Raw genomic sequence first — 15,865 nt, 5'->3', positions numbered from 1 at the left:
TATAGAGACTTATTTCTGTTTCAATGCACCAGAAGTATGTTTAAGTATGTGTGTTGCTTCAGTGATACATTTTTATAATTCTAATATTCACTTAAAATGAAATAATGAATTAAATTTTTAGTCCCCATGCCTTGAGGATGGCATGGTGAGTGAGCCATCAACAAGCGAAGACGCATGGGTCACGCAAACAAACAATGATGCAAAGCATGCTTCAGACAATGGGGTGAAAGAAGATGAACGTAGAGTTACAAGGAGAAAGGAGGTGAAGAAATCTGACAAAGGAAAGAGGAAGGCCAGAAAAGAGGATACTAGTACCAAAAAAAAAATGAATTTCAGCTAAATGAAATTAATTAACAATTAAAGATATATATTTTTTCCTGAAAATGTTGCATAATAAGTAGCGTATTGCAATTACAAAACTCATCGCTTTTACCTTTGAAAAGACTTTAAAATAAAATGCATTTTGCTTATAAAGAACACTAAAAAAAAAGAATGATTAAAAAGCAACTTGAAATCACCAATAATACATTCTGATGATATTCATATTTTCTCTTCTCTCTGAAAGTGATTCAATGGTTGAATAAACAAATCAACGAACAGAGAGTCAATCAGAGCCAATTGGGGACTTTTGAAATGCCATCATCTCAGTCTAGAGTTCCTTTATCTGCCATTGTACGTATCAACTTAAAAAATTTTCTTCTTTATTTTTTTTTCCCCTTTACTTTTGGTGGATAAACCTTGATTAAATCTTAACAAAATTCAACCTTGTGTTTAGCGCATCACAAAATATATTGTCACTCTGCCCTTTACCATCCACCTTAGGCTTATGATGGACGTCAACCAATGTTAACAAGATGTGTGTGCCCTGACATCAACACAAAAATTGCTCTTCTGCGCTGAAAATAAAACCAATGTCGCAAAATAAAAAATAATGACATCATTTGTACTAGAAGAAGTTAAGCAGAGACCAGTTTGCCAGCTTGTACAATTTAAAAGTTTCTTATATTGAATTGACATCAATTTCTCTCTGTCAGGTGTTTACCCCATACCGACCAGTCGCAGCCAATTCTGCCCCAATCCAATCAGTCAGTATTACATACTGACCGCTTCTTTTGAGTGCCCATTATTAAACGTTTGTGGTGCTACTGACCGGTTGAAGTACTTGTAGCTTATACCAACATCCCTTCAACTAAATTTATCGATCATTCCCTTCCTGACCATTACTTTTAGCAATCTATTTTTCTACTGATATAAGAATTGAAAGCAAGATGTTACACACTTTTGTGATTCGAGTGTGAACAAAAATAAAAACAACTGAAGGGTGGAATGATAATAAAAATATCAAGGTTCAGCATTGATTAAAAGTTTAATCTAAAAATGACTTCTCTCCTTAAAATAGACGGAGGCAGAGAATAAAAAAGAGGGTGGGGGGGGGGGGGGTTGTAGGTACTTTCGTAATTCATTTTGGCATTGAACAAACTTCATAAACTGACCTCTTCCTCACTCAAACATTCAACCCTTTCCTGCTGTTCACCCATACACCCCTTGTGAAATCATCTTGCACACAAAACACATCCAATCCATCCATCCCGATGATCTTTCCCATACATAAAACATACACTTTCATCCACACCCATATCCATCTAGAGTTGTGGCGGGACACTGGAACAGCTCGCTGTCCGCAAGACCCTATCAGTAAAGCGATTCATCAAACATTGAATCAGAACTCGGAACTGAATCACTTTCAAACCAATTCACATCCAATTGTAAACAAGTTACTAAGGGATGAGGGGAGGGAGCATGGGGGAATGTGAAAAAGAGACGTAGTACATGGGACGCGTGTCATGCAGGTGTTCTAACCTCTTAACAGCGAAGTTGATTTTCTTTTCTTCAGATAATAGTTTCTTTTTTATCTTTATTTTTGTTAATGAAGCATAAAGCGTTTCCACAAAGAGAGCAGTCAGAGCATCACAACTCTGACTTTAATTATCAAATCGTTACTTGTCTTTTGATGAAAACGGGAAGATCTGGTGTTGAGTCAAAATAAGATCGAATTTCACCTTTAAAGGATTACATTGCTACTGGGTTTTGCTCTCTCTCTACTCCCCCCATTTCTTCTTTATTTTTTCAACTCAGTGTTGCTGATTGCTATTTACTTTTTTATGATTAGCAAGTGAGGTAGTAGTATCACGAGATACTGGACGGAGCTTGCAATTAACCCTTTGCCAGTGACACTGATTTTTTGTTATCAAATAATAGTTTCCCCTTTATATTATTTTTAATGCAAAATACACCATTTCCACCATTTCAACCTAGGCCTCAATGAAACTATAATTGCATTGCCTTTCCGTTATTTGTCTTTTGAAAACTGTAAGATCTTCTTTTAGCTCCAAGTATGATTGAACGTCGCCTTTGAAAGGTTAAGTTGTTCTGTTTCTTTTTTTTTTTTCTGACTGGCAAGCGCTGTACATACCCGCATGACTTGCACACATAAAACGATTCATCTAGGTTTCGTTTGTGTCATGACAGTAAAACAAACCGAGCGGTTTGGAGTTTGAAAGACCATTCCATGAAAGACTCATTATTCACAAGACCCTAAAAAAACAATTCCTGCCCCAGCTCTACATCCATCCATTCATCCCCCAAACTTTCATCCATGTAATGAATTATTTCAGAATCTTCTGCTTGCAGAGTACTGTGGTCTTCCTCTCTTATTGTAGGTTGGCGATTGAGGAAGTCACTGTACCAAGTTTGCCGTGGCTTGTCTTCCTTACAGATCTTCCTTGGTCTTGCCACAACCCCTCTCAGAAATGATGCGCAGCCGCTGCACCAACTTCTTTTCCTCCTCAGCTGTCAGGACAGTTCTTGTTTGGGGGACAGTTGCTTACCCTCCATATAATTTATCTATCAGGGTCGTTTTAGGGACCCTGTACTATGCTATGGCCGACCTTTTAGGTTATGAATTTGTTTGCAAAGTATTTTATAAAAAACATGGGGCATCGTGGGTCAGCACTACAGTCTTTGCTTCATACCCGAAAGGTACAGAGTTTGATCACCCGAATCACCTCGCGGTAGCTCAGTTTCCGGCGCTGCACTGCGGCTAATGCCTTGGAATAGACTCTAGACAAATTTCCCCTATGTGATGAATAAAGGGAATTATTTATTTATTTATTTATCAATCCTTTGAGTACGGCAATAGATTCTGACTGAACAATTAATATTAGGACCATTATAAATAGATTTGTAGCTTTTAGCAAGTTGTAACTATGATGCGGCCTCAACGCTCAAGTCACAGTTACTAATCTTTTGGTGAAAACTGTAAGGCAACAATTCCATACTCAAAAGGTTAACTTAAACAAATTGATTTAGGCTAGCTAGATCAAGATAGATAGAAAAAAAATTGGTATCTATTAGCATCAAGCTCATTATCTTTAAATTTTTATATGCTTCTCATGAGAATATGAGGCAAAAGCGACCAATTGGTACACCCCTTACCTCCCAGTCAAACCGCCTCGTTCTGGGCGGGTTCCTGACCTTCCATAGTGGGCAGGGAGGTACATGCTGTGCCTTCTCTCCCCCCATACCTGTTTTCCAATTGTTTCCTGTCATTGTCTTGGAATGAGATTACTTAGGTTTGTCCTGATCCTTGCCGGAGTTCCTTGGCTGGGAGGGAAACAGTCGAATGTATAGGTATAGTTTTGGGAGATTATATTTTTTTCCTTTCTGTTATGCATTGTATTATGTTTAGTTTACATATTATATTATATGATTGATAAACATTTGAGTGTATTTCTCTTAGTTTGGACATGTTGCTTGTGTCTGGATGAGACTTTTAGGTGATCTCAAACTAGGTACTTTGACGGTGTGCTCTTGGAATCTACATCTGTTCCCTATTTGAACCTTTTCCCCTTTGTATTACCTTTTCTTGTGCTTTAATTGTCATTCTAGAACTTTTTACTATCCCATTTTCTTCCTTTTTACTGGCGCTGATATGACCTTAATGTGTTGCAAGTGCCATAAAACCCTTAAAAACATAAAAACAAACAAACCGCCTCGTGTGTTCCAATGTGGGAACAACCACAATTACACACTTCTCAGATGGCTACCTAATGCTAATAAACCAGTTATGACTTTGTTTCGCAGAAAAAAAGCTCACCTTCTGGCTTATTTGATGTCAGGTGATAACTCAACTAGCGATAAGGAAAGTAGATTTGACTTACCTTTGTGAAAAAACTTGTCAGTTCTTGGAAAACAAAAGCTTTATTCAGCTGTTCACTGATCGAAATGGTGACAAAACAAAGGGGATTGCGCATGACAAAGCCTCATTGGAGGAATTAATACAGGATTCAAGAAATTATATATTTTTTTTACTCAACTCACACATCGGTCGGAATGACCAAGCGGACAGTAAAGTGACTCTACATTTCTTTTTTTTTTTTTGTCCTAAATTATTTCAGCACAACTTCAGTGCATCTAGTCACGGTTCTGTTTTAGCACATGATGATAGAAGACAACAAATCATACAGCAAAGAGTGGGTGTTGGTGTAGGGCCACAAATGGCCAGGCCTCAGCAGGTATGAATTAGCCAGTTGTTTAGTGCACTGAAAACATAACGAAAACTTAAACCAAAACATTCAAGAAATGGAAAACAGTTCAAAATGTCATTTTGAACATTATGTTAATATAACCTAACAATTCAAAAGCTAAGCTAAAAGGAAAAATACAGAAAGGAAAACAAAACAAATTTGCATGCAGTTTACACTTTATGTCATTTCATGTGTTTTTTTTTTAAGTCCTTAAGGTCGTACACTCGGCTCAGACAGCTGTTTATCACTTGACTTAAATAATAATGTACTGAAGATGTGACTCAACTCCTGCAGTTTAAAAATGTTATCTCTTTAATATATGACACAAGGGAAGCAAGAAGTTATAATTGAATGACATGATTATGATAGTTTTATTTAAATTAACATTTTACTCTTATGTCTGAATTGAATCAAATAAACAAGACCCCTTGATTTTGGTTTTAATTTTTACTCTATGCTAATACCATATAAAAAGTGCTTAAGATTTTAGTTTGCTTCTAAGAAAAATAATTTCTCGATGATTTTTTTTCTGTCTCCAATTTTGTCTAAAACTCTGTTGCTGCACCTCCTCTCGCTCTCGCTCTCTCTCTCTCTCTCTCTCTCTCTCTCTCTCTCTCTCTCTCTCTCTCCCTCTCTCTCTCTCTCTCTTTCTCTCTCTCTCTCTCTCTCTCTCTCTCTCTCTCCCCCTCTCTCTCTCTCTCTCTTCTCTCTCTCTTCTCTCTCTCTCCTCTCTCTCTCTCTCTCTCTCTCTCTCTCTCTCTCCCTCTCTCTCCTCTCTCTCTCTCTCTCTCTCTCTCTCTCTCTCTCTCTCTCTCTCTCTCTCTCTCTCTCTCTCTCTCTCTCTCTCTCTCTCTCTCTCTCTCTCTCTCTCTCTCTCTCTTTCTTTCTTTCTCTTCCTCTCTTATATCTTTCTTATCTTGTTTTTTTTATTTGTTCCTAACAGGTTCAATATCAGCCTAACAACTTGGTGACCCCTTTAAGCCATGGGCCAACCAACAATAACCTTGACCCTGCTGCCATAAACACTGTTGCTAATAGTATCAGGTATGAGAATGACATTGAATTAATTATATCTTTATTTTTAAATTATGATTTTTCCTACCTGTTTATCTGCTAGGATTGGACAAAATATTAATTTAATTCTTAGGAGATTGAGATCTGTGCTGTACTGTGCATTCTTTTGACGCATTGCAAAAAGTCCCATCAACAAAATATATTAGACTATGAAAAGAGAAACTAGGGTTATATTTTTCAGAATAATTAAAATACCAAGATCCCTGTGGGATTTAAATCCAGATCTTCTTAACACAGCACCAAAGTGGCAAATTTGGGAGCAGGCAGGCGTATCTTTTTGGGATGATTTTTATTCTTGTCTTTTCCCACTTGCTTTGTCTGGCACAGTATCATACACACTTTATCAGATCACCAACAAAAAACACATGATTGCGAATCATTTAGTTAAAGAAATGAGTATCCGTCACGATTGTTTGAAGACATGGATAAGTCTTGGCAATTGTCAACTTTAGTCCACACTTTTGAAAAATGAAAATCACGTTGCTACATTTTAAAGTTTTAAGTTTAAGCAACATTTTTACCTCATATTGCTCTAGAATATTGCTGAAGTTTTCAATATAAGCAGTGGTTGCTGTTTTTTTTTTTTTTGTAACCTTTAAAAAAATTTATTGTATCGTAAAACTGATTATTCTCTGTGTATGGTGATGATGATATTATATGATAAAAACATCTATTGCATCTGTCTTGTGATACCAATCCAACCCTTTGTTTGAATTATTTTTATGATTTATGCTGTAATTCCTTTTGTTCCTTTATCCTTATTTTGAGTCCAGAGATATTCATTTTCCTTTCTCAAAGCAGCAGAGTTAAAACAATTTAGGAAATAAAAATAGCTTGTAAACTAATTTTTAAAAAGATTTTTGCATTTTATTTTACTACTCTCTCTTTCATTCAGGCATAATCCACAAGTGGACCCAAAGTTTTTAATGAAACGCGATGAAGCCATTCCTCTAAGAAACCTACATAATAGTCAACTACAGCAGCATAACACAAGTGCCAGCACTAATAATCCAGTTACATCAGTCAGTTCGCTATCAAAACCAACGCACACTGTAACAAATCTGCAAACTTCAGTCCATCCACCAGTCTCAAGTTCCTCCTCTTTGTCATCATCCTCATCATCTGCACCAATACATTCTTCGGCGCTGTCTTCTACACAGAACAGTAGTAATAATCGATTGATGAACAGTGTAAGGTTAAACCAACATATGATTGTGTCTAAACCACAACCGCCTCTGGCTTCAGCATATTTTCCTGGAAATTCTTCGTGATAGTTTTAAACATGATGCATTCTGTAATTTAAAAAATACTTGATCATTGATAGTACCAGCTCTGGACAAATTTTAGTAGAATGGAAACAGCCTTTCATGGAGATATTTATTGCAATGAGGTGCATTAAGGCAATATGCATTGCTTACAGAATTGAAAAATAGGGGATAACAAGAGGAGGCATCAATAAAAAAAAAATCCTCAATATAATACATGAACGTTTAGGGTACAAGCTCTTTGTCAGTAAACAAACATAAACATGAAAGTGAGTAGAATTTGAACTTTTAATAATATGATAATGATTATGATAATAATAATACTGTAATAATAATAATGATAATATTAATCAGTGCCGGCTTGTAATAGTGGTCAGGGTGGGCAAATATCAGCCTGTTTTTTCAAGTTTGATGCTGAATTTCCAGGTCTGAAATAGTCTAATTTATGTTAGATAAGTTTAAATGTTTATAATTAAACTTGATACTTCGTACTGAAATCAAGGGTTGTGTATATTTGATAGATTGCGAATCATCATGCACCCCATAATATATAGAGCAGGATACGCTCCTGTTAATTTTACCCCCCACTACTCCACTCCGCCCACATTCACATTTATTGGTGCCTGACTGTGAACTCTGAACTTGCTGACAGGCCTGACTAGGCCGCGCTCCCACTAGGTAAGGGCGGTAGGGTGGGCTGCATGAAAGACAATCCCGTCTGCCCAACTTACACCAATGACTGCTAAACTATTTCTTATTTATTGATCAACTTGTGCTGGTACCATTAAGTATATGATTTTTGGAAGGATTCAGTATTGCATTAAATTTAATCATTCACTTATCTACCTATTTCTTATTTATTTGTGTTATTTTTATCTATTTATTCATTCTTTCAAATGTTTATTTATTTACTCATTTTCTTTAGTACTTCTCAACACTCAGCTATTGAAATTGTTTTCTTGTTTGTATTTTGTTTGTTTGTATGTTCTTTTTTTCTATTTCTTTACATAATTATTGCAATGTTTTTTTTTGTTTTTTTCCGGGGGGGTTTTTTTTGGTCAGACTAAAAAATGTTGCAAAACAATGGAATTTTATATGGAAGTTCATCTAATTAAAAAATAAACAACAATTTTGTTCAAAAGTCACGACTGAATATATTTATAACAAACAACCACAATTTTCCTTTTCTGATCAATTAATTAGTATATAAGATGAAGTCTTTTGAGAAAGGAGAAGTTGAATTAAAACCATGTTATAGAGGTAATAATTAATTGAAAGGCAGGGTGGGCAGATTGTCTCTAACCCGTGTTGAAACTGTCACATTCACATACAAAAGGTAGTTCGCGGTGAAAAAGAGAGTGAATGAGGCAGGACGTTAGGGTTTGGTTGGGGGAGGGATGAGGATAACATGTTCGTTATTGTAATATTGCCACTTGCAGTCTAATGCATAATGAGAGGATAACATTATGATGTCTTAATACTTAATTGTAGTATCGTGTGGTAATTATCATTATCGTCGACGATGCCATCCTCCTCCTCCTCATTATCACCACCATCATCACCATCATCATCATCATCCTTTAAATGACAATAACAACAACTACAATAACAATAACAACAATACCAGCATCACCATAATCAACGTCATCGTCACTAAACCATCACTCCAACTCCAACTACCAGCTACACCAAATCCACCATCATCATTCCATTCTCCTCCTTATCATCACCATCATCATTAACAACAACTGCAATAACAATACCAACAATGTCAACATCATAATCATCGCCACCGTCACCACAACTACAACCACCATCCAACTACCAGCAGCACCAAAACCTACCACCATCATTACATCCTCCTCTTCCTCCACCATTACTACCTTAATTCCAACCACTACCATCACCGCAATCAATCCAACCATCGCAACTATGCGACTTCAACACCATCATAACCTTCCATTGATTGACATGCCAATCTATTTTCGCCATTCCAGTATGAGAAGAGTGAAATGATAAGTAGGACTCAAGCATTTATTTTACGAACGCTATCCATCATCACCTTGACATCTCTAACCTCCCAAAACTGTTGTATGTATTACTTACCTCTCTGAACTCCAAGCGATAAATTTTCCCCACTTTAACCTATCAACCACTGAGTTATATTTTACTCCAACTTGACGTCATGTTTTAATCGTTTTTACCAAGAGAGCAATAAACAATGCGATTTGAACTCAGAATGAGCTTTCTTAGTGAAAGGTTCAAAGTTATAACTAAAAACCAGGATTATAACAAAAAGGTCTCTTGGTTGAAAGAAATTTCCATCTCGCCGTTGAAGGGTCAAAGTATCTCTTTAATTAGGAGAGTGAACGAGATGGACTTGTATAGCTCTTCCAGATTTATTGTGTTGTCAAGGTGTTGTGCATTTTAAATGTTTTATCGCTTTATTCTTTAATTTTATTCTCATTCGTCATTCATTGTTGATTACATTTGGAATGGCTGAAGTCTACTGGTATTGTCATTTCATTGTCAATGTGATTATTTGTGATTGGAAGATTTAAAGTGAATGATGAATGAAATTGACAACATATTTATCGAGAATTAGTCCACTCATTCATTCAATGAAAAGATAGAGATAAAACAACACCAGTTTCCACCACAGAGAGTGGGCGTTTTTTAAGTAATTTAAAACGGATCAAAACATGTGGACGGAATACTATGGGACAAGATGTCTATGGATGTCAAAAGTTGGACTTAATGACATGATCATAAATCATTTTGCATCATCAAAGTCTCAACGAATGGATTAATATATAAATAGACGCAAGGTTGGTACATAATCATTAACAAAACGAATTTTTAATGTCGTTATTTCAAGTAGTTCTTTTCTTTTATATATATATATATATATATATATATATATATATATATATATATATATATACATATATGATGTTTTGACCAGCCCTTATTTTACCTGACCACTATGAATGGGCTAGAACCGCCACTGATATTAATAATAATAATAATAATACCTTCCTCTGGCAAGGAAAAGGCACTGAGGAAGTGAGGGAGCACAGTGCTTGTTGAGTTTGCAGTATGTCATACATTGCTTCGCATGATTAAACCCCCAACATACGGCACAGAGAGAATTTTTACGCTGCGTCTGTCATCAATGCAGAGTTCAATGAACCTTCTTTGCATATATGCCCCAACACTGCAAGCTTCGGCTGAAGTTAAGGACCATTTCTACGAGTCATTACACACAGCTGTCAAAAAGATCCCAGAGGCAGAGCATATTTACCTTCTTCGCGACTTAAATGCGCTAGTTGGTGCCGACAGAGAATCATGGCCAAACGTTTTTGTTTTGGGACATCACAGCATAGGAAAGATGAATGCAGGGTCCCTTCCATGACAGGAATTCTTGAAAAGGTTGGGAATTTTATTTTGGAGAAAAATTCGGGAAAATGAGGTCAGGAGAAATGAAAAAGGTCTCGAATTTTTCAATCGGGTCTGGAAAAAGTGTGACAAATGCTTGATTTTTGCAATCAAACCATTTCAATAGTCCATGAGTTTCTTTTTTTGGCTAGGGCAATTGGTCAGTACTGACCAACCGGTGCAGGCACCTATTCGTCAGTACTTAATAACAGGTGCCACTGCCAATTGATCAGTACTGACAAACATAGGGCTGTTCGTCAGTGCTGACAAAAGCCTTTTCGGACTTATTCGTCACTACTTGATTATATTCCATGAATAATAAAATATAAAAAATCCCAGGCCAACTTATCCCATGACCGTAAGCAACAGATAGACAAATTTGATGTAAGTTAAACACTTAGACAAATTTGATTTAAGTTTAACGCATTAGATACCATTGGGGCAATGGAATGACTCTCATTGTTTCATCCCACCATAAGATCTTTTTATTTTGTCCATTCTATTTATTATTTGTTTTGCTTTGTATTTTTGTTGCTTTTCTTTTTTGTTTGTTTGCTTGTTTCGTTTTGCTTTTGTATGTTTTCATTCTTTCTGAAATAAAAACAAAAAGAGGTAAAGATGATATATAATATTTCTTGTTAGGATTCTTTTATAATAACATATTTAAGACAAACAAGTTCTCAATCTTGTAAGTGGAAAACTCATTCTGCTATACAAACCAAATAAAAAGAAGGGCCCTTCAGAAAATTTGCGACCCATTGTTTTATTATCCACCCTAAGAAAAGTTTTAAGCACAATCAAGCTCAACAGAATTAGAGAAAAGATCTCTGAAAAAACCAGTGTCCAACGCCTAAGTACAATAATAAAAGAACAACGATGGAGGTTTTTTGGTCACATCTTACGTCGAGAAAATAACATCCCAGCCCAAACTGCAATGACAGAATATTTCCTTCATGGCAACAAATATGTAGGGAGACCACCATCATCAATAGTAACTACCCTGAACCAGGATCTCTCTATATATAAGAAATTTCTGGATTCAGATGAGGACGAGTTAATCCCTGAAGAACTAAGAAATACTGCAGTGCCCTCCGTACTAAAGTTCTTTAAGATAAGTTAACGAAGGCTACACTTTGATTGACTCAAAACAAAACAAACAAAAAATATAAAATGATAAATCACAATTCCAGGCAATGGTCACGAATAGTGAGTTGTTTGTAGTGCTCAAGCCAAGGAAGCAAATGATCCCATTGTTATATTGAATATAACTCACTTTCTTTTCTGGTGGTCGTCGCGTATTGTTGGGACCAAGAAATCTACGCATCATTGCAACTTTGTTAGTTTGTTGTTAAGAGTTTTACAGCGCTGGCAACACATGTAGGCCATATCAGCGCCAGTAAAAGGAAGAAAAGTGGATAGTAAAGGCATTCTTGATATACAATTAAAAGGACTTGAAGATAAGTAAGACAAGGGGAATTGTTCAAATAGGGAACATATTTAGATTCCAAGAGCACACTATCAGTGTACTTAGTTTGAAATCACCTAAAAGTCTCAACCAGACACCAGCACAAGATCCAACTAAGAGGAATGCACTCAAATGTTTAGAAATCATGTTAAAAAGAAAAAAATAACAGAGAGATGATTTACAAGGAAAAAAATGTAATCTCCCAAAACTATACATTCGACTGTTTCCCTCCCGACCAAGGACTCCGGTCAGGGTCAGGACAAAACCAAGTAATCTCATCCCAAGACAAAGACAGAAAGCGATTGGAAAACATACTATGGGATAAAAGACACAACAAGTACACCCCTGCCCACTATGGGAAGTCTGAACCCCACTCTGAGCACATTTATTAGTTGACATGTTGCAATTTGAATGTCCAAGTTGTTTACGTGACCAAAGCCTGCATAATATAGCAGGATAAGTGGCGCTTAACAACTGTACATTTTATTATTATTATTATTATTATTATTATTATTATTATTATTATTATTATTATTATTATTATTATTATTATTATTATTATTATTATCATCATTACACTCCAGCACGGTTCCTCGAACTCATTCGGATGTCCAGAATTGTTTCCTTATTCTTTGTTATCATTCCATTCCTGCCTCGAACTAATTTTTACCTCGAACAAAGTTTCCTGGAACTAATTTCATCCATTCAACGTAAGAAAAATTAATTAATTGATTACTTAAATGTTTTTATGCGCCCGGTGATTTCGACCACTGATGACTTACTGTGACATTGACAGTTGACAGTTACTAATGTTACTTATCTGTTAACACTGCATGTGTGTGTGTGTGTGTGTGTAGTTGCAGTATGATTATGATACACAAGCAGACACACACACTCATCGCCGTTTTGCATGAAAGGCGCCTCTCTTGTTTTTCTAACCACTTCGCCATTCGTTCCAATTCCAATGCCACGCGCCATGATTATGGTTGACTATTACGGTAAATGAATGTTGTGATACAGTAGCCCCCCCAACACACACACACACACACACACAAATACTAGCAAAGACCATACTGCTGAGCCACACTGTCCCCGCCCCTCCTCCCCATCAAATACAATGCCAATGTAAGTACGGTTTCCTCCAACGGTTTTGCTTGATCGGGGGAGTTCGAGGAAACCGTGCTGGAGAGTATTAGCCTATTATTATCATTATTATACTTTAATTGAACTTTTAAAATGCTGAGAAAGTGATAAAACAATGCATTGTGCCATAAACAAATAGGAACATTTCTTATAACACGCCATATGGCTGTCAATACCTACCCACCCCATTCACATATACACACACACACACACAAATGCACATACACCATCCGCACCCAAAAGGTAAACTCCAGTTACTTAATCAGAATTGGTAATGTCTCAGAACCAGTAATGAGTAGGAACATTGGACAATACTTTGGTTGTATCCTTGGGTAAGACACTCTACACACACTGTCACCACTCAACTTAGGTATGAATGATATATGGCTATAGGTCGTGACTTGGATGAAGTAGAAGTTTAGTCCCAAGAGGAAGGGGAGCACTAAGAGCATTTATACAGTGTTTATGTGCTGTCACAAAGGGGAAAAGCAACATACGCCGATTTTCATGTGATTTTGACAGCTGAATACATAATTCATTTTCATAGACTTCTGGGGAACTTTAACAGAAAATAATTTCTGCTTTCAGCTGACTGAATGGACTGTTGTAATAACGACATTATATCTTATAATTTTATTTCCGTCTGCTGATTTTTATTCAATGGAAATTGCCAACTCGATGTGACCTATTAAGCCCCTCAGTAGTTAAGATAATCCTTTCTTTAAAAAATATAGCCTTATGGAGAACATTGTGCCATTTGAGTCGATAAAAAAAAATTATACGGCGCACAACTCTACTGAAAGATTTGAAAATTAGAAATGTACTTTTTACAGATAGATAAATAGATAACTTGATTTCCTTTTATAATTTAAAGTCAGTTTAAAAGTTCGTTGAGTCAAAACAGAAATCATAAAATACGTACCGACGACACTAACACTAGGCTTTTAACGAAATCGGGTCGAACGCCGAACCCGAACGCCGAACCCGAACGGATATAGCCTTCTCACGTGACCATGAACGAGATCTGGATAGTGAAGACTCTCAAGCGGTATGCAGCATCGGATCTAAGGTCACGTGATAGAGGATAGCTTGGGTTGCTGTTGGCTTGTGTTAGGGGAGGGGCAAGGTCAGTGTCATTCAATAGTATATAATTGTGCATGTGGCGCTCTATACAGAGAGAAAATTATAAATTGATTACGGGGGAAGGTGGGGGGAGGGGGGGGGGGATGGGTTGACCCACAAACGATCGAGGTGTTGGGCTTCGGGTAGACCATGATACGAAATCAAAGAGAAAAGGCCGCTGGTACTTGGATGGTGGAAATGGTTGGGGGGGGGGGGGGGGGGGGGGGGGGGGTAGTGACAATCAGCATGGGATGTATATATCAACATTAATAATATAGGCAATAGATGACCAGGGATGTGTATTGTTTGTGTATTGTTTGTATATGTTTGTGTGTGTGTGTGTGAAAGGGATTCAAAAACACCTTTCTCTGTAGCTTCCAAATGATTACGTATACGATAAATTTGAAACCCACATTGTTTGAATCAGCTCACTAATTAATTCCTGAGCCTTGAGATGGCGACGCAACTATTACATACAAGACCTTGCAGTCGAGACGGCAGGGCTTTTGGGTTACACAACCACTATTTACCCATCGGTCAGCGGTACTCTTTGATGTATACAACACTCACCGCCTTTACGCAAAGCCGCCTGCCCATAAATCAAGAGATGGTCTCCTAACTGTTCACAAGCGAACTGTCAAACGAGCAATCGATGATTGGATAAGAATCTCAAGATCTCATATAATAAGGTAAGTTTTGGAGAGGTGATATCCCCCCACCCGTCATCGGACAGAACTTTCATTGCGTTATATCATATGAGCTCCGCCTCCTCTTTCTATTCGGGAGTGACGAGATTAGACGAGAGGACGCGAGAAAAAAAATGGTCACGTGTTGGGCAAGTCGTTCGTTAGGCGAGCTTCGGTGTCTAACTATAACTCCGTACTCTCAAAAACAACCAATCTCGACACTGTAAAAAGTTGTCAGTTTGGCGTTTTTACGTAAATCGTTGCATTCGAAATAATGTATTCACTTAATTACGGTACTTTAAGGATTTCAGATCTACACTAAGTTTTCAACAGTTTTCATCGATTTATGACATCAAGTATTATTATTGCCCCTTTGTTTAACTTATGGCATGGCCACACCCTCAACTCTATCTGTCCAGTATAAACATCAAGTACAGAAATTCCTGAGCGAAGAGGGTTTTTTTTTTTTTTTTGCTAGGAACTTTCAGATTGGCTTTTTTCAGCAAATCGTGGCATTCATAATAATATTATAGAGCAGTAAAGTTAGGTGCCCCAAACGTAAACAAAGGTCGAGAAGCACGTGGCAAACCACATGTTCCTGTCTTGACAGCTCACGTTCCAATGTAAATAATAGAAAAAAATAACCTTTAAAATTTGGCTGTTAGGTGGCAAAAGAAACACATATTCATAAATACTCGATCATGCATCAAATAATGTCTAGATATGGATATTTTATGGAACAAAAGGTAAAATTTTCTAAAATTTATCAAAAGTTACAGTCTATCTATTTTTAGACCAGAGCAAATTATTGCGCTGGTGTGAACAAAACGAGAATTATTCGGAGCCTGATTTTCATAATAATTTAGCCTTATATTATTATTTCTGCAACTGTTAGATTTTATGTAAACATATTTTCAATACTGAAAGTGTATTGCCTACAACTCAAACTACAAAATTGGGAGACCTATATTGTGCGTAAATTATTCCGGTCCCTAACGGAAATCACTAGCAACTTGTTATTGTTTACGTTTGGGGCACCTAACTTTACTGCTCTATTCACTTGATCACATTAAGGTATTCGGATTT

The 15,865-nt window shown here is 36.8% G+C and overlaps 1 protein-coding gene across 5 annotated transcripts in view; it reads left to right on the top strand.

The window, feature by feature from the left end:
• LOC144979730 (spindle assembly abnormal protein 6 homolog) overlaps nucleotides 1–8,066 on the top strand; it is a 35,970-nt gene extending 27,904 nt beyond the window's left edge. For all 5 annotated transcript variants that reach the window (XM_078926709.1, XM_078926705.1, XM_078926725.1 and 2 more), the window contains exons 14-17: nucleotides 566–672; nucleotides 4,458–4,574; nucleotides 5,530–5,630; nucleotides 6,556–8,066. In XM_078926709.1, coding sequence (XP_078782835.1) covers nucleotides 566–672; nucleotides 4,458–4,574; nucleotides 5,530–5,630; nucleotides 6,556–6,931 — 701 coding nt within the window. In that variant the 3' untranslated portion in view covers nucleotides 6,932–8,066. The remainder of the gene's footprint in view (nucleotides 1–565; nucleotides 673–4,457; nucleotides 4,575–5,529; nucleotides 5,631–6,555) is intronic.
• Nucleotides 8,067–15,865: the final 7,799 nt, after the last annotated feature.

Source organism: Berghia stephanieae, chromosome 1, assembly GCF_034508935.2.
Source record: "Berghia stephanieae isolate SIO BIC M18660-M18661 chromosome 1, UCSD_Bste_1.3, whole genome shotgun sequence".
NCBI lineage: Eukaryota > Metazoa > Mollusca > Gastropoda > Nudibranchia > Aeolidiidae > Berghia > Berghia stephanieae.
The sequence above is the reverse complement of the archived record's forward strand: the minus strand, read 5'-3'. Positions and strand labels throughout refer to the sequence as shown.